The sequence below is a fragment of the Taudactylus pleione genome, unplaced genomic scaffold, assembly GCF_031769625.1.
Source record: "Taudactylus pleione unplaced genomic scaffold, aTauple2 ptg000500l, whole genome shotgun sequence".
NCBI classification, from domain to species: Eukaryota; Metazoa; Chordata; class Amphibia; order Anura; family Myobatrachidae; genus Taudactylus; species Taudactylus pleione.
Window position 1 is genome coordinate 744,912 of NW_028284902.1, and position 19,858 is coordinate 764,769.

Consider the following 19,858-nt stretch of genomic DNA (forward strand, 5'->3'; position numbering starts at 1 on the left):
GAAACCGGAGCACCATAAGTAAAATGACATTTATATTTCAAAATGAGATCCACCAAGTTTTCTGCACACACTTCCTTTATTTACCTCCTCTGTAACTTGGTGCCTGATTCAGCAAGGATCGCTATTCAATATGATTATATACACACACACACACACAATGCAGTTGCTAATATCAGCAGCGACATGTAAAGGTTTGCATTTGCATTGCAACCACATCCTAACATTAGGACAGCCACTTCCCCTTACACAAGTATAATTTGCCAACATAGCAAAACAATCAGTAACATCGGACCCAAACGCACAGTTAAGGCAGGTCAGACCTCTCAGGAATTGCTTACTTCAGCGCACGCTACAAGGCCTCAGACTGCATATGGTATCGCAGTGGATAATTAATGCACGCCGCTGAAACGGCATGCGAACACACTGGCACGCCTGCGCTCGGCCAATGCCCCCCCCCATCACGACCTATAAAGGGCACTGCCTGTCACGCCATGGGTTTGCGTAGCCTCTGGGATCGCAGTAGCTTGTTCGTGCACTGCGATGCATACACAGAGCGCAGCAATCGGCAGATTGCGTGCATATAAGCAACTGCGTTCCTTGCTGAGTCGGGAACTTATTTAGCAAAACGCCTTACAATGACTAAACACTGTGCAGCACCAAGTATGCAGAACTTTTTTTTTTTTTGGTCTTGTATTTCTGGAATAAAGAGCGTGTTTCCAGATAAAAAGATAGATTTTAGATATTATATTATTTTTTTCTAACTAATCTCCAATATGTATAAATAACCCAACAAGTTTATTTACAAAAAAAATAAAAATAAATGATAACATATGGCCATTAATAGAATAGTCCTACTATTCTATGAAGGAGATAGGTCAGTTTTAGAGATGGTTCAGGCAATCATGAAAAAGTTGTAAAATTATACAAAGTACATAAAAAAAAAAAAGTTGGCAACATTACTTAAGGGTGAAATCGCCCATCAAAGAGAGATACAAGTAAAGGCATAATTACCATCTAAAGCATATTTATATCTCACGGTTTAATTATCTCCTTGTGATTAAATGAAGTGTAACAAAAAGGTACTGCCAAGCCAGACATTGCACACTAGTAAAAGTAATTATAATTGAAAACTCACACACAAAATACTGAAGATGGAAGAAAAAGCCTTTGCTAAAGCGTTAGATTAAAATTAAACTGGGAAATCAAACTATAGATCAAATATCCATTTACCCAATCTCGCATCAATCTGCAGAGAGACAAGTAATGTGAGAGAGTAATATTCTAGATGACCTGGGAAGTGACTGCCATGTTAGGTTTAGGGCTCCCAGGGGGTTAGGCATAACCCCGGGAGGTTAGGGTTAGGCTAGGAGGGAGGGAGGGTTAGGCACCCCCAGGGGGACGTTGGGGTTAGGCATCCCTAAGGGAGGGTTTGGGGGGTAGGTTAGGTTAGTTAGTACTTACCTGGGGACGATTGGGATTTCCAGCGCTGTCGGGCTGCCACTGCCGGGATCTGTTCCTCTGTCGGCCTGACGCTGCCGGGATCCTAACTACCGGCGGTATTGCATACGGATTCCTAATGAAGAGCCACAGGCATGCACTGGCTCTCTGTGTTCACTAAAGCTTGAACAATTGAAATGCCGCTCTGAATTGGCTCCATCATTGCATAGTTTTCCAATCAAGCGTTAGCTAGGGGGCATGTTCATTTTGGGACAAAAAGGACACCATTCTGTACAATAGTTTGAGGGGTTTCTTGTAACATCAGCATTCAATTCCACAAACCTGGTTGAGTGTTTCATGCACTGGCCAGTCTAAGTCAGGGCAACATTGCCATGGGTCTATAGATCATACCACTCAGGACGCCTGGCTCAGAATTGGGCTGGACAGTGACACAATAACACCTTCTAGCAGGAGTTCGTGCCTTGCAATTTTCTAAAAACCCACACTGTACATCTCAGGGAATGATGCTTGGAAAGGAGCCCTGGTCCATACAACTTCTAATCTTCAGAAGCCTTTGTTGCCAGTTTCTGGAGTTCCCCAAATAAATAGGTCATACGTCCACTACACTCCTATAAGATGCTACCTTTGCGTGCATCTGATTAACCATCTCCCCCATTACCTCCCAGTATCCGTCCATTATATTTCAAAGACGTTAGGTCCAAGCCTGTACTGCGTCTCTGTATCAACACCATTAGGGGACGCATAAGAAGTCCGAAGCAGATGCTTGTCCATACAAAAACAAACAACTTTCAACTGTGTTTTGACATAGACGCTGAGTTATTTTGTTTAGCATTGTCACATTAAATCTGACAACTTGAATACCAATGTGACAGTGGAGTAGTCATAATAAATGAAAGAAAATACAAATAAAAGTTGATCCTCTGAACAACATTTACTAAAAACTCTACATCATTCACGCAAAGGTAAAAACAACTTTTCCCACTAGTGCCTGCCTGGATGCAAAGTCTGATGGAAATTGTATTGAATAGTTTTAGTGCAGAAATTTGGAACCCCCGTTATCCCCTTTACCAAGGCAATAGCTATTAGTGCATATGTTCTCAAACTGGGTCCTCAGGACCACAAACAGTTCTTGTTTTGCAGGTCTCCTCACAGAATCACAAATGATTGGTTCCACCTGTGGATCTTTTAAAAAGGTGTCAGTGAGTAATGACCCCACCTGTGCACCTGCTAGGTGACCTGTGTGGGGTCCTGAGGACTTAGGAGCTCATTCAGAGTCGGTCAAGCGGCTGCTCATTGCAGACGATGTTCAATAATGTGCGCATACGTGTAATTCGCAGTGCGCAAACTGGTACGAGCGATCGCAAATTTCTTGCTCGCCCAGCAAAGACAACCCAGTGGAATAAGTGACAGGAGAGGCAGTTTGTGGGTGGCAACAAGGGCAGGACAGTAGTAACGGGGGAGTGGAGTTGCGAACGCAGGCGTGCTAGTGTTTTCATGCCGTTTCTGGGGCGTGATTAATTAACAGCCAGCATCAAAGTTCACGTCACCTGGTTGATTTTTACACTGAACTGCTCGCAGTGCTTGTGGTAGGGTACAAATAACCGCAAGCGCTGCGGTCAGATTCGATGGATCCCGATGGTTGTATATACTTCCTGGAGATGACGTATGCAAGTGGGCGGCTAAAGACAGGCTGATGGGCGTCTAGAAACAAAAGGTGATCGCTCGCCCAGACAGTGGGCGTGCCTTGATGTCACTTAGCTGAATTTCCATACGCTGGGAACGGGCAGCCGCAACTAGCGAGCGGGTCTGAATCAGGCCCTTAATTTGAGAACCACTGTATTAGTGGGGAGGCCGTTCCACGATTTTAAATGTTACACTTTTTATTCAAAGTGGGTCTTCTCCATAAATAGCAAATCTCCTCACCTGTTTCTAAAGCCTTTAATCTCTGGCTTTTAGGTTTACCCTGGCTTCAGGAACAAAATGTAGGTCTTTATTGGATTTCCAGACAAACTTATATTTTGGCAATTTTCATGTTATTCCCTGTGGCATAGCTGGGAATCCTTCATGGCCATTATATTCAGAAAGCAAATTTCTCATCATCTTGTAAATCTCACTGGGCACTCTTGCTGGTAGGATATCCTTGTGACCTTTCACACTGGAGGTGAAGACTGGTGCCCATTCCTTCGGAGGAACCCGCACATGTAATTGACAATTCCTGGATTCTTGTCTCCACAATGGTCTTCATTGAAGAATCCTCCATAGAAACTGAATTAAAATTACCCATTTACCCCACAATTTCAAATTTGGGTGCCATTTGGGCGTAAAGACAAGCCTGGAAATCATTTGATGTACCTGCTGGACAAATCTCTGAAAGGACGTCGCCAAATTAATTTCAGCCTGTTTGGTGCGCACAGAAAATAAGGTCTCCTATCAGTTTCCGTAAGGAACTGTGTTACCTCTCCCTATCCCTACTAAAACCTGAATTTTATAATCAATACACCTGAATTTAAAAGCATGTACCGTTATCTGGGTAGAGTTTACCATTTTTCATAATGGTCAGATTTAGTTAATTTAGAAAACATTCCTACGGATTCCCTCCTAGCAGATCTTACTGACAAAAAAAAAAAAAATCTCTTGATTACAGATATTCCAAACCAAATAGTCTCAGACACAGAGTTCACTTTATGGTACAATTCTTTTGCTTACAATAATCACACTCTAAACTTCAATGGCAAAATCCAACATTGTGTATAGTACCCAAACTAAATACCCAGATTGTTTTCACCCTCGAGTCCTCCGAAGTAAATTCCGCCATTACCAATTTACAAAAATTGTAATAAAACAATGACATTAAAAGACCTGCTCTCAACTTAAACCTGGCTTCAGGTGAAATTTGCGCCATAATTCATTGGTACTTCCGAAATGATTAAGCAAGTTAACCTCGTGTATTGCCATCTAAAACTGCTTTAATCTTTGCAGATATATTTTACATGTTCCCCAGTTAGAACTGGTTTACTAATATTTCCATATTTAGTACAGGTAACCCTCCCAAACACCCACTGACAGACAAGAATTTGAAGTCAATTACATTTTGCCTACTGCATGAGCCCTTGCAAGACCATTTTGGCTGTGCACTATAGTTTCAAGTGCAAACTTTCCAGCGTATTTTGGCCTTTTTGACCAGTCTGAGCAACGTATTCTCTACATAAGTTATGGGGCCTATTTAATAACCACGAATATAACACTTATAAGAATGGTTGCATTTTGGATCATCAGGGTAATAAGGGGGTAACGCAGCATTAGATATCAGATATATGGCCCATTCCCCTTTCTACGATTACAAATGCAGTTTCCATTGCTTTCTAAAGGAACTGTGTAAAAGCCGGATTTACCCAATCTTTATATGGCACTAGCCCATATAATCTCCTCCTCCTAAGCCATTACTTAGGAGGAGGATGGGACAAGGAAAAATTGCCCCGGAACGGCAATCCAAATAACTGCAATTCAGAATGTCTTTAAAATAGGCCCCTAAATGTCTAAACTATTCTACTACAATGCCGTCTCTGGACCGCATCAGCATGCTTGCGCCTCTGGACTTTATTAATGTGCTTTTAAACAACGTTTCCTGTCCCTACACTTGGATTGTATTCTCGTTTTTGCACCTGAGCTGAAGGTTCGGAGCAAGGTACAACCAAAGCCAGTGGGACAGCAGCCCTATATCTGGACCTGTCATTACATATCTAGCACCTATGTGCAATTCCTTGGCACTAGATTAGCTCATTATTGTAGAGATTACATTACACAGGCTGAGCGTTTAGAACGGTACTATTACTGAGTATAGTAGTAAATTTAAGTTACCATAAATATATTTACAGTTCAGTCATCTATTTTTTTTTATGTCTTATGGATGAGATAGTTATTTCTACATAGCCGCAAAGCTTGTTATAAAAGGCAATTAGCCACCCCCAATTCTCATCCTGAGCAATGCAAAAAAAAAAAAAAAAATGCTGATTAATGTAGGCGTATAATGAAAGTAAAATATACAAGCGATGAATTGTTGCATTAATAAATCTTAGTTTAAAAAAGAAAGTACACTGTGCAGACTAAAAAGTACTCAATTATAAGAGGAAAGGAAATGAGGAAAACAAAATAATTTCTTATTTGCCTATACATCATGCTAAGGTCACAGAACCGGATCTCAGAAATGTCCGACTCCCTATTGCAATGCAAAATTAACTCTGGCAAAATCAGAGGTGTAGAACCTACAAGACCACCGGTATTCACCAGGGGTGTTGTCGGAAATAGAAAACCAAAGAATTCTGCTCTGGAGAGTATATTTATGGTCAACACATAATTTTATTAATACAAACACATATTAACCTGTATTCATATAAAAAAAGAAATAAAAATATAAATGAATAAATAGATTAAAAAAAAGAAGAGGCAATTTGTATACGAAACAAATGGCTAGTGCAAGTTTTCATCAGCAGTTGCTGAAACAAATCAAACACTGTGTGTAAATACTCAAACCCATAAAAATGAAAGAAAAGAAAAAAGTTCACAGAAAGTTCAAAAGCCAGTGTGTAAATATTTCTCGATCTCACTCGTGGCTTGTAGTGCTTCTTGAGTGCACATATAGTAAACACTGGTTAATTTAAAAACACCTCATTACCACCTCCAGTGCATGAGCTTATGGATGCAAGTCCCCCAGATCGCAGGAACCGAGAGTCCCGACAGCGTGCTCAGGGTCTCAATCGGTTTAAGGGGCATCCCCCTCTTGAGTCACTAGTACCTGCTATTTGTCTGGCTTGGTAGAGACACGTGCTGGACCTCTATTGATGGTAGTGGAACTTATTCACAAGGCCGTTCCTGGGTCGCGCTTCTCACTCTACATCGGCACAGGTTTGCCGGCAGCTACAAACTTCAGATAGGAGGTAAATAGATCGTGGTGTTTCAGAATGTAATAACAGGAACACCACCACGATTCGGACACTCCTGTGACCTTTTTCAAGTGTTGTAGGTTATGTTGAAATGGTCACAAAGTCAACACGCTTAGGTCAACATGTCGTGCATGTATGCACATATGCTATGTCGACATAACGTCCCTGGTGGCCCAGCAGTCATTTACCTGGTTCAGACGGCCGCAGCGGCTTCTGGCACACCTCAGAGAGCGGCAGTTTTGCAGCGTTTGACTATCCCTTCCCCTAAACTCCCCCGCGACCTAATCCCAACGGCGGCAATCCTTAACCTTCGGCATTCTGAGTATGTCGACATTTTAGGTGCCGCCATTGTGAACTTGTCATCATGGCACCTGTCGACATTGTGGATGTTGAGATGGTGAAGGAATCCAGTCACATTGTCAACAGTTACCAAATACCCCTGCAAGGAGGTTTGGGCTTTGCTACAGGGTGAACCACAAGTTGTAGCTCTCTGATCTGCCCCCTGGCAGTTCAGCTTGGTGGCTAAAGGTGGTGCAATATGGAAAGAATTACATGAGCCTCAGTCCGGAACACAAGTGAACAATGTAGTGCCAAATCTGGAAGTGCCAAGGGAATTGGGAGAAACCGGAGTTATGACATTGGAGCCAGGTATAAAGCTGAATCAAGAAGCATTGAGGGAAAACCAAAAAGCCAGGGGCTGGTACATAGAAGAAGCAAATCACAGGAAGCACAGAGTGAAGGGTGCAGCTGGTACTGAACAAAGGTGAAACTATACTCTGGCTCTGAATAGTGTACAGAGAACAGCTTATTATAGGCTCTCCGGATTTCAAACAGGCAGGCTTATGTTGCAGTAGGTGGTCAAATGACCTGTCCCTTGGACAATATAGCGTGCAAATGCTCCCTCCTGGAATAGGAAAAGAATTACTGCTTTCCTAAAATTACAAGGCCGTAATGAGGGGTGCGAGACAGATGCCGCCACCAAGGGAACAATGCAGAGTCGGAAGTCTCTACCCCAGCAGCATCTCGCCACCCTATTCTATCTCCGCGGCACATAGAGGCGCACTACGACTCAAGTAAAGCCGCAGGACCCGTCCCTACGAAACACCCAGCAGCCAACTTTTCCTCTTTTTGCTGCGTGATGTTATGAAGACACGTGACGAAGGTGCCCTGCTACAGCACTGTATAGAAATATTACAGCAGTACATGCACACATTTTACACACACACACAGAGTTCATGGACGGCACTTTTGAACTTTGCAACTTATCAATTGTGCAGTTCAAGAGTGCCATCCGTGAACTGGGCTTATTGATTGATCTTGGAAAGGCACCTTGGCATGTTGCAAATCAAAGTGGAAAGCCAGCCACCAAGCTTGCGATAGCTCTACCTAGCTATGTGTATATATAAATAGATCCATCTGGAACGCTATCTCTCAGCGTTTCTCAAACTCATTCCTCAGGGAGCTCTAAGTGCATAGTTTCCATTTTTCCTAGTTGGTGCACAGGTGTATTCATTACTAGCTGACATTTTAATAGGTGGCGCTAATTATTTAATTTGTGGCTCTGCGAGGAGACCTGGAAAACCTGCGCTGTCAGTGCTCTCTGAGGAATGAGTTTGGGAAACATTGCTATACAGTAGCTGGATGGCACAGCAACAGCTAGCAGGAGCGCCATGAACATGGCAGGTGACAGCTGGATTATGGGCTGTCTATAATGTTCCTAGGCACCATATGTATCTTCTCCCCACTTTCCCCATTCAGTTTGCCCACTTCTCCATTTTCTGTATATTCATATATCTAAAAGAATATCCATCTAGAAATAGCATGCGACAAAAAAAAAAAAAAAAGGAGAAACCTTTCCCTAACATTACAGAAACTCACACACAAGTCATTTAGGGGGCAATTCAACTGAGCGCATTGTGAACAGCGCTGAGAAGGGGTACTCGGAGCTATTCAACTGACCGCACTGTTACCCTGACTGAAGGCTTTCTGCTCGCACCTTCCTGAGGGTGCGAGCAGAAATCTGTCTGAAGAGCCTGACGCAATGCAGTTTCTCAGCTTATCGCGGCGCTAACATGGCGGCCAACACTTAAGTCAGAAAATTCCAGCTAGCGCACCTAAACACCCCCAGGTTAATGGTGCACTGACGGCATCCCCCGACTAAGTGCCGGGCGCGGAGGAAACAAATTAATAGCTCCGGGAACTCCTTCCCGACACTATTCACATTGCATTCAATTGAACTGCCCCTTTAATGCACTTTCCATTTTGTAATACCTGATGCCTTTTTAACAGGATACGTTCAAGTAGCCGGCGGATGGGATCCTGGATGATGATATACCGTCGTCCAGCATCCCGAACGTAAGGATACGGGTGAGTACTGCACTTACCCCAGGGATGGATGGGGGGGGGGGGGGGGGGGGGTTGTTAGGTTTAGGAACCTCCCGGGAATGGGGTTAGGCTTAGGGTGCTGGAAGGTGGGATAGAGTTAGGCACCACCAGGGGAGGTTAGTGTTGGGAGGGGGTTACGGTACTGATGGGCTTTTGCACAATGGGGATTCCAGTGTCGGTATTTCAACAGTTGGCATCTCATCCACCAGCATTTCATACCCAAACCCTTTTTAACCTACATTTACCTTTTATTAACCTACAATTACCTTTATTTTGGTAAACAAACACCGTCATTGCATTAATTACTCTTTCAGTCTACAACAGACGAACCAATGAAGCAGAAACTCAAACAGCGGCTGACACCTACAGACCATAAGACAGGGTCTTTAAAACCCACATTTGAGTCTAAAAAAAGTGCATCTTATGCACACACACACCAAAAATAAAAAAAATAAATAAAAAAGTCTTAGTATAATTTGTCTTATATAGAATAATTCTTATCTTCTATACAAGACCCCAGATCAACTAGTAGAAGTTCTGCCATTTGTGCAATGAAAGAATGATTGGGTTCCAAATAGACACAGCTGAGGCATATAATTTAAGATCTACACACACAACGAGTTGTAATATAGAGTACTTTTATGGTCAGGGCTCGAGGTGTGCATGCTGCCTTGGTCACCAAGCTCCCCCACGTATCCCCTTCCATTTCGTGTTACATCAGTCACTGAACACCTGTCTATCACTAGTGGTAATGCTGTTTCTTATACTACATGGAGCTCAGGCAGCTGATCGGTGACTGAAAACAAACGTATCAGCCACTAACAGAACAGGCTTATGGCTCGAGGACTCTGCAACATAATCGCTCAGCTTTCTAGATTTGTCACCATACAATGGATATTTTCTGTGCTGGTCACCAGAGTATGGGCTAGTTTTCCATACTTGGTACATGACATGTTTGGGCTTTCTAGATTTGGCACCAGAAAAGGGGATCCTCTGTGCATTCCGTCTCCCGGAAAGGTTTACCAGGAAATCAGTGTACTCTGGTCTATCCAACTACTAATAGCGGAGAGCAAGCAATTAAATACATATTCCCGTAACCCAATTCCAGACAGGATATTGCTTAATAAGCAATAGATAAGTAAAGTAAAGTATATACAATGATTATAATGTAAAACCACTTTAATATAGAACCGTTCTTCAGAAGGCCACTTACCAGCTTTTTGTTCCTTATCCAGCAGGCTGTTCAGTTTGCTGCAAAGCTGAATGATGTTGTCAAGCTGCCTGTTGATCTGCACATCTTTTACCCATGCTGGTGTATGGCACACAGGGCACTCATTTCCCATGCTTTCATCCACACATGTCCTTAGGGAAAACAAAATAATGAGAAAAACGGGGGGGGGTTACTCCCATGTCTCAAACATAAGGCGGAAATGTATCAAACTATTCTAAAGCCGACAAGTGGAGGTGTTGCCCGTATTAAAGTATGTACTAAATAAAGCATAGCGATAAGTGAATTGGTTGCCATGGGCAACATCTTCAATTGCCCTCTTTAGAAGGTTTGATAAATCTCTCCCGAATATGCTTTCTGTCATTTATATTTCAGTGTGCTTGTTTGGGGGTGGGGGCAGCGGTGGAGGCTGCAGCATTCCAGAAAATGGGGGCGTTGGCTCTGATTTCTGGGCATGCCCAGTGTATGGTTCTTTGGACACAGCTTCACTGGCCCTGGGGCTGCATGAAAACTCTAGCCATCCCGAGTAACCTGAAGACTATTCAGAAGGCCGATTGTTCACGCAAGGTTGTGTCCTCAGGCGCAGCAGCGGATCAGAGGCCAGCAGGTGGCATCTATTTACATGAGACACCTGCTGCGGCAAAGACGCAGCAGCAATGCTAACACTATACAACTCTGATTTTTTTTTTTTTTTCTTAAACTCTGCATGCCAGGAAAGTGCATCATAAAAGAGGTGAAGTGTCCCGGCGAAACAGTTTCCCCCCTTTGCAGCCATTTGCCACTAGCCTCATGCAACAGTGAATGCCTACACTTTTGAGATGCTGTGCGAGAAGCTACTAGGCCACGCGCGTACACAGTCTAGTTGCCGGAGAGAGGGTTCACACGGTCCTTTTCAGGAAAGAAGCCCAGTGCCTAGAGCCATCTGCACATACAGTAGTATTAACTAGTGGGGGTCAATCTCCAAAAAGGCTAATAAATTGGGTCAGCAGAGTTAGTTTTGCTGGTGTTAGGCTCTTAATTAGCTCCCATACTTAAATCACTACCAACTCCACATGGTCTTCAGCTTCTTAGATAAGCCCCTTATACACCTTTCAAACATACTGAGATTCCCGGGATTTTGGCCTGCCAGGGTTTTTCCCGGGACTTAAGTCCCCGGGAAATGACCCTGCTTCTGTCCGAATGGTGCTACCAGGGAATTTACTACTCCCGGGCAGCACCAAGCAGCTTTTGCATGTAGCTGACAGCGCAGAGCGTCCTATAGGACGCTCAGCGCTGCTGCTCACCACCCCCAGCACCGGCCGGCTGTGCCACAGCGGGCCGTCCGCACTCCCGCTGGACCACCAGGGAATTAAAATAAATGTTAAAAAAATTATAATAAAAAAAAAAACTGCATTACGCTTGGCCAGCTTTTGGCTGGGAGCAGCAGACGGCAGAGAAGAGGCAGGTAAGCAGAAAAACCCTGCTCTTGTCTGAAAGGGGGTCTACCTGGGAATTTCCCGAGTAGACACTGTAGTGTGAAAGGGGGGTCTCAACCAAATACCCGGGAATTTGCACAGGAGAAATTCCCGGGTCTGAGCAGGAAATTTCCCCGGGTTATATGTCTGAAAGGGGTATTAGTCTGACCATTCTGAATTGTGACAACTTGTCTCAACAACACTGTGAAATTAGTATGGGCCAGAAAACAGGCTTTCATTCATGATTACCAAGGTCAAGGATTATTCATCTCTCTGGTTACTACCAATGCATTGTTGTACAGGAACGACAGCAGAATGGTCTACTATTGCAATTACTGGACTACAGATGTGCCCTTGCTCATCTAGCCTCAATATGCCATGTAGCGAGCTATGCCTGGCGTGAGTGAGCCACCAAGTCCTCTGCTAGTGCCGGGCAACTAGGACGCACTGGGAGACTGCCGATTAAATGGATATGCGACACTTGTATATATCTGTGTGCCACAGAGTCTGTAAAGGGAACTTGGAATGGAAAATAGCTGTGGCTGCTGCATTGTAGCACTTCAACTGCTGATTCAGATACTCAGTTGCACTCAGCAGATTGCTGGTGTGACCCACATCGCAATGCATTTTCGGCGGAAAAAAAAAGGAAGCCCAGTGCTAACAGATTCTCGCGGGAACCAGGAGGGGCTATTTTACGCGACTGCAGCAAAGACAAGTGAGGACACATCTGTACATAAATGTCACGATACAGATCACCATAGATGCATTGATTCAGCAACAAAACTAAAGGTGCCCATCCACTTAAAGACATGAAAACGATTGCAGGATTACGACATTGTATTTGTGCAGTCGTTTGTCAGTCTGTGATGAGCCTGCACTGAACGAGCAGTGCAGGCACATTAATCATCAGCAAACATGCTGAACCTGACGTTATCGTCAGGTTGTCCAGCATGTTTGCCCGATGATAGATAGATGCGCATCGCTGGTCGTTTTAGACATTTTTCTTATCGCTTTGCAAACGATTTATGTACGATTGAATGATAACGTTATCGTTCAATTTAATAGTCTAGCGCAGTGGTTCCCAAACAGTGCGCAGCGGCACTCTGGGTGCCTCGGGACACTTGCAGGGTTGCTTTAAGTTGGTGGTCCAGTACCAAATCAAATTCTTTATGGTCAGTGTAATGTAAATATGTGCACAAACAGTAGCACGAACTTGTCTACCACTATATAACCAAACCTAAGGGTGACAGGTCAGCACAATTTACTTCACTACATTTTTTCTGAATTTCACAATAACACACTTTTAGCTTAGGGGTGCCGTGCAAACAATGCTGATACACTAGGGCGCTGTGATTCCAAAAAGTTTGGGGAACCACTGGTCTAGTGGATGGGCACTTAAACCCCTGTGCTAAATCTGGCAAGTCATACCTGAAGGGCTGCCACTAAGTATCTGTGAACTGTAAGATTTATTGCAGACTAGTGAATATCAGTTGCATAATAAAAATGTAAGATGCTCACCTACAAAACACATGCTCGCAACCACCCAAGCACATGGGCTCCTTTAATATTGACAAACTGTAGACAAAAGATAAAAATAAGGTACAAAGTATATTAATCTACAATATTCTAAGGTCTCACACAATGGAGTAAAAACATAACCCATCATATAATCACCTCTAAATTCCTTCCCTAAATAAGTCACAGTACCGCTGTTATTTGTATCATTGCTACAAGGGAAAAACAAAAACACTTCTTTGCCAATTTACTGAGCTTTTTTGACAACCCACTTAATAAAATACATCTGACACTTGGCTTTCCAGCAGGACATTTTATTTGTCCTTATTCAGCTTAAAGTGAATGTATCAATATTAAAGGTGCAGTCCCATTTACTGCCAATTCATGTATTTAGAATGGGTCTATTTGGTCTCTCTCCTTACTAAACAGTATTATCAAATATTTATTGCAAAATGTTTTTAACATATTACTGCAGAGATTGGATGGCGAGGGACTCTCGTTTTTATAAAGGGTTAATGAGTCTGTAGGTTATGAACTATAATAAAAAAAAATATATATATTTTTTTAAATCATAAACAGGGCTTTATTAAGCTGGGCACACCTGCACGGGATACAGCGCCAACATCCCGAAGGTAAGCAACGGGGTTGGGGGGAGGGTTAGGGCAGGGCTCGACAAAACCCAGGTCGCCAGATTTGGCTGCCTGGCGACCAAATTTGCAGCAACCCCCTGCCGCCGCTGCACCCGTCACTAGTGTGGTGCAGATCGCGATCCACACTACACAGTTTACAAACACACAGCCGCCACTGGCGTTTCTTATAGCAGCCAACGAGAGTCAGACAGACTCATTGGCTGCTGTGTCCACGGAGTGAGCCGGCTTCCTCCTTCCCGCTCCCCCTGCAGCAGGCGATGGGAGAGACGTCACAACGTCTCTCCCATAGTTAGGGTTCCTGCTAGGCTGTTCTAGCGGGGTGCGGTGCCCTGCCCTCCTTCTGGAAGGCAAAAAGCGCCCTTCCCTAACAGCCTGCGGGAGCCGTCTTCACCCGCGGGTCGCAGTGTCCCGCGGGTGAAGAAATGTGCGGTGACCCGGTCACCGCCGGAGAATAGACGCCGGGCGCGCCCCCAATAGTGACGAAAAGGGGACGCGTCTTATAGACACGCCCCCTTTTCGATGACCACGCCCCGTTCTCGGTCGCGTAGAATGAACGTGCCCTCTCTAGCTCCGGCGCCCTGCCTCACGCCGGAGCTAGAGTGAGCACTACATAGTGAAGGAGAAGAGCGGGCCGGGACTCAGCGGACAGCGGCGGTCGCGCCAGGAGCAGGGATTCAGGTAAGTTGTGTGGGGTTTTGTGTGTGTGTGTAAGGGGCACTGCATTGGGCAGGGGGGGGTGACCACTACTGGGGGCAATGCATAGTGGGGACTGTTATTAGGGCCATTGTATAGGGGGTACGACTACTGGGGGCACTGTATAGGGGGGATGCTGGGTGGACTACTACCACGGGCAATGCATGGGTGGACCACTTCTGGGGGCACTGTATAAGGGGAGGGCGCTATTAGGGCACTGTATAGGGGGGCCGCTACTAGGAAGTAATCCATAGTGGGGACTACTACTGGGGGCACTGCATAGGTGTCCACTACTGGGATGGGGGAGGGAATTACCTGGGGTACCCAGTTAGTGGTGTTGCCATGGGGGTTGGTTGCTTGGGGTGTAGATGCTCAGTAATGCTGCCCCGGGCTAAGGGGGGGGGGTCCGGATCCTACACTTTCCTCCTGGCTCCTAGATTTTAGAAACATTTGTCAAGCCCTGGGTTAGGATGCGGGGAGGTTAGGTCTAGGGAGGAGATTAAGTTCAGCCACCGGGGAGGGACCGTGAGGGTTAGGGTAGGGAGAGGGGGAGGGTTAGGATACCTGCCGACAGGTGTCTGTATCCCAACCCCGTTGGGATGCCGGTGTTGTGATTTTGACGGCCGGGATCCAGACCTCCGGCATCCCGTACCCATCCCCACCTGCATGATATCGGTCAGATTGGAACAACAAAGTCGGCATATCGTGCAGTGTGTTCCCATTTTGCGCGCTCCCACGGTCGCATGATTGACCTGCAGCACGGCCAATCACACGATTTCACATGCGAGGTTGTGCACATTAATGAAGGCACCCCAGGGTGCCACGACACCCAGTTTGGGAACCACCTGCATAGTTGGTCACCATCGATGTATACTTGCAAAAATCCCATCGATGATAAGCCATCCCTAAACAACACAAAACAGGGCACGGCAACGCCCCTAGATAGCAAGACCACACCCATTTTTCAGGCACACACTCTTCGCACCATAGTTGCCAAGTCCGCTTATAATAAGCGGAATTGTGCTTCTTTTCCTGAGATGCTTGTTTTTTTTTGTATGGTTGCTTGTTTTTGGGCTTGTTTTTTTGTGCACTTTGCACCCATGGAGGTTATTTTTTTTTTTTTTTTTTTACACCAGTAGTGACTGAGGGAAGGGGGGGTGGGGGGAATAGAGGGCAGTAGTCAGTGGACAGGGTGAAGTTGGAGGGGGCAGGCATGAAGGAGAGGTAAACTAGATGATAGAAATGAGGCAGGTACATGGGGGCGAGTTAAAATTACTGAGGCTGTTATAGTGAGGGGATAATAGAATTAGACAGGTGACAGGAATGAAGGAGGTAATAAAGAGGGGTGAGAAGAATGGGGAGTCAGATAAAGGAAAGGTGGGTATACACTAGATGATGTCACCTGATCCTGCTAATTGGGCCAACATATCGTCCACATCAGCCAGTGTGTACCCACTGTGCACGACCCTGCGCACTCCTAATGGCCGCCATCGGGATTGTTCCGTCGGCCTGTATGTAGGGGTTGATGGAACGACCCAGATGCAGTCGCTGGCATAGTGGATGGAGCCAGTGCCCAACATATCGGGCGTTCGGTCACCGCATTGTGCAGTATGTATCGACCGCCAGATATATATTATGTGGTCGGGCATCGCATCGCTGGGTGCACACATAGGCAAGCTGAAGACTGGCAAGGGAATGAGGTATAAAAAGAGGGAGAAGGTAAAAATATGGAGACTGGTGTAGAGGGAGAAAAGCAATATAGGCAGTGCATACACTGACATATTTAAGTTAGTGAAATGGGGGGAATAAAGGAAGGCAGATAGTGAGGATAAAGACACCCCCATAAATTGGGTTATTTATTGGTTGCTTATTTTTCATTTCAGAGTTGGCAACACTGCTGCACACACACAAGCTCCCACTCCCCACCTTCCTAATGCTGGCTGGCATGTCACATTATACGACCTACCCCACAACACACACCAGCTAGGAAACCTGTATCACTCCAGCTGTTGTGAAACTACAAGTCCCAGCATGCCCTGCTAGTTTTGCTGTTAGAGAATGCTAAAACTGTTGCAAGGCATGCTAGGACTTGTAGTTTCACAACAGCTGGAGAGCCACAGGCTGGCCAGGCCTGTACTAGGCATAGGAAACCTGTGGCACTCCAGCTGCTGAAACTACAAGTCCCAGCATGCCCTGCTACATTGTTGGACGCTAAAGCACGCTGGGATGGAAGCTCTGCAGCAGCTGGCGTGCCACAGGTTGCCTACCCCCGTGACATACCGTACGTGCACCATATTATACACCACCCTACATAGCATACTCCTCCGCACCATACAGAGCAGCGCAGCCTCCCCTCCAGCTCCCGCAGCGCCGCCCGTGTCCGGCTCCAGTCAGGCTGATAATCCCTCATGGTCACGGAGTCCCTGCCGGTGCTGGCGTCTGGGAGCCGGTTCCCGGAGCGCACTCTGAGCGGCATAGTCATGTGACAAAGCCAGCTAATGGTGACCGGGGGTCCCGCTGCAGCTTCGGTCTATCCCGGCAGGGGGGCGGGAACTCAAAAATGGCGCCAGAGTGAGGGAGGCGTGGCAGCAGCAGTGGGCGGGGCTGTGTGACTACTAGTACAGTACAGCGTGACTGTAGTGCAGTGGTGTCAAACTCGGGCCCTCCAGCCGCAATGGAACTATATATCCCAGCATGCAGTGCCACAGTTCTGCTATTAGGGCATGCTAAAACTGTGGCAGGGCATGCTGGGACATGTAGTCCCACAAAAGCTGATGGGCCCGAGTTTGACGCCACTGCTGTAGAGGATAAACCAGACCTCAGGCTTCCTGCCCCTTCTGCAGAGCTGCTTTGTTATTGGCTAACTCATTCAGTTAACTGGCTCTTGAACCTGTCATTTATAGCGTAACGATTGGCTGACGGACACCACTGGCTGCAGCTCTCCCTGGCTTTCTGTTATACACGTTCTGGGGCTGATTCGGATTTACCATACCTCCCAACATTTCTAAAATGGAAAGAGGGACAATGCACCGCGGTGAGGTTTACATTGTGGCATGGCTTATACGCCCAGTGGTCATGTCTTGTTACACCCACAATGGGCCGTATTCAATTTAGCCGCAATAAGTCAGTTTCTGCGGGAAAAGTATCGGGGCGTGACGTAATTTCGCCATGCAAAAACTTTCCTCCATATTCAATTCCAATGACTTTTTGCCGGTGTGGAAACTCAGTGGAACCTTTCGAAAAAGTTTTGCATATGAGTTGTCGAAAAAAAAGTGCAGAATTGGGGTTTTGGGGTGCAAAGCTTCGGGAACCCCCCTGCAACCTTAGGACAATCCCCCAAAGGTAAACTGCATTAAAAGAAACAAAAAAAAGTCTTTAGATCACCCCAAAAAAGTATTTTCATTTTGGGGGCGAAAAAGTCCAAAGATCGGGGATAAACTTAAAAAGTAGCGAAATAGACTCCATTAATAATGTTGGAAAAGAACAAGTCACCGTCTATTATTTATATTAAATTATATATACACAAATATAAACATCCTTCATCTTTTATTTTTATTATTTTCCAATACCTTCTTCCTATTAAATACAGTCAGGTGCATAAATATTGGGACATTGACAGAATTTTCATATTTTGGCCTCTATTCACCACCATAATGGCTTTGAAATGAAACAAACAAGATGTGCATTAACTGCAGACTTTCAGATTTAATTTGAGGGTAATTGAACGGTGTAGGAATTACAACGGTTTCTATATGCTTTTTAAGGGGCCAAAAGTAATGGGACAATCAACTCAAAAGCTATTTCATGGACAGGTGTGGGCTATTCCCTCGTTATTTCATTATCAATTAAGCAGGTAAAAGGTCTGGAGTTGATTCTAGGTGTGACATTTGGAATCAGTTGCTGTTGACTCTCAATATGAGATCCAAAGAGCTGTCACTATCAGTGAAGCAAGCCATCATTAGGCTGAAAAATCAAAACAAACCCATCAGAGAGATAGCAAAAACATTAGGTGTGGCCAAATCAACTGTTTGGAACATTCTTAAAAAGAAAGAACCCACCAGAGAGTTCAGCAACACCAAAAGACCCGGAAGACCACGGAAAACAACTTGGTGGATGACAGAAGAATTATTTCCCTGGTGAAGAAAAACCCCTTCACAACAGTTGGCCAAATCAAGAACACTCTCCAGGAGGTAGGTGTATATGTGTCAAAGTCAACAATCAAGAGAAGACTTCACAAGAGTGAATATAGAGGGTACACCACAAGATGTACACCATTGGTGAGCCACAAAAACAGGAAGACCAGATTAGAGTTTGCCAAGCAACATCTAAAAAAAGCCATTACAGTTCTGGAACAACATCTATGGACAGACGAGACAAAGATCAACTTGTACCAAAGTGATGGGAAGAGAAGAGTATGCAGAAGGAAAGGAACTGCTCATGATCCAAAACATACCACCTCATCAGTGAAGCATGGTGGTGGTAGTGTCATGGTGTGGGCATGTATGGCTGCCAATGGAACTGGTTCCCTTGTATTTATTGATGATGTGACTACTGACAAAAGCAGCAGAATGAATTCTGAAGTGTTTCGGGCAATATTACATGCTCATATTCAGTCAAATACTTCAGAACTCTTTGGAGGGCGCTTCACAGTGCAGATGGACAATGACCCGAAGCATACTGCAAAAGCAACCAAAGAGTTTTTTAAGGCTAAAAAGTGGAATGTTATGCAATGGCCAAGTCAATCCCTTGACCTGAATCCGATTGAGCATGCATTTCACTTGATGAAGACAAAACGGAAGGGAATATGCCCCAAGGACAAGCAGGACCTGAAGACATTTGCAGTAGAGGCCTGGCAGAGCATCACCAGGGCTAAAACCCAGCGTCTGGTGATGTCTATGCGTTCCAGACTTCAGGCTGTAATTGCCTGCAAAGGATTTGCAACAAAGTATTAAAAAGTGAAAGTTTGATTTAGGATTGTTTAGTTTGTCCCATTACTTTTGGCCCCTTAAAAAGTGGGGGCACATATAGAAACCGTTGTAATTCCTACACCGTTCACCTGATTTGGATGTAATTACCCTCAAATTAAATCTGAAAGTCTGCAGTTAAAGCACATCTTGTTTGTTTAATTTCAAAGCCATTGTGGTGGTGAATAGAGGCCAAAATATGAAAGTTCTGTCACTGTCCCAATATTTATGCACCTGACTGTATATGGCTTTACCCTTTTAAACTAATAATTATTAAGCCAGATCTGTAATAAAAACTAAAATAAAACTAGTACTACCTGTAATCTCAATCTAAAATACCAGCTGAGCCAGGGAGTATACCCTAACATGCCTACCCTCCCGGTTTTCGCTGGAGGCTCACGATTTTTTGGGTAACTCCCCGCACCCCTGGAAGGGTAGGCATTTCTCCCGCATTCTGCCCACTTCCTAATGAAGTGGGCAGAATGAGGAGAATTCCAGCACCGATCGCGGATCTCCGTGAAGGGGGTGGGGCTTAATGATGTGTCTCTGCATGAATGACATCATTTGGCCC

General features: G+C 45.1%; 1 protein-coding gene across 3 annotated transcripts in view; it reads right to left on the reverse strand.

The window, feature by feature from the left end:
• The window catches only part of BARD1 (BRCA1 associated RING domain 1), an 84,806-nt gene extending 67,905 nt beyond the window's left edge, over positions 1–16,901 (reverse strand). For 2 of the 3 annotated variants that reach the window (XM_088449919.1, XM_088449918.1), the window contains exons 1-3: positions 16,654–16,901; positions 12,984–13,040; positions 9,997–10,145 (exon numbers count right to left, since the gene is read on the reverse strand). In XM_088449919.1, coding sequence (XP_088306045.1) covers positions 9,997–10,145; positions 12,984–13,040; positions 16,654–16,805 — 358 coding nt within the window. In that variant the 5' untranslated portion in view covers positions 16,806–16,901. The remainder of the gene's footprint in view (positions 1–9,996; positions 10,146–12,983; positions 13,041–16,653) is intronic. The other variant, XM_088449917.1, reaches the window with a different exon arrangement.
• Positions 16,902–19,858: the final 2,957 nt, after the last annotated feature.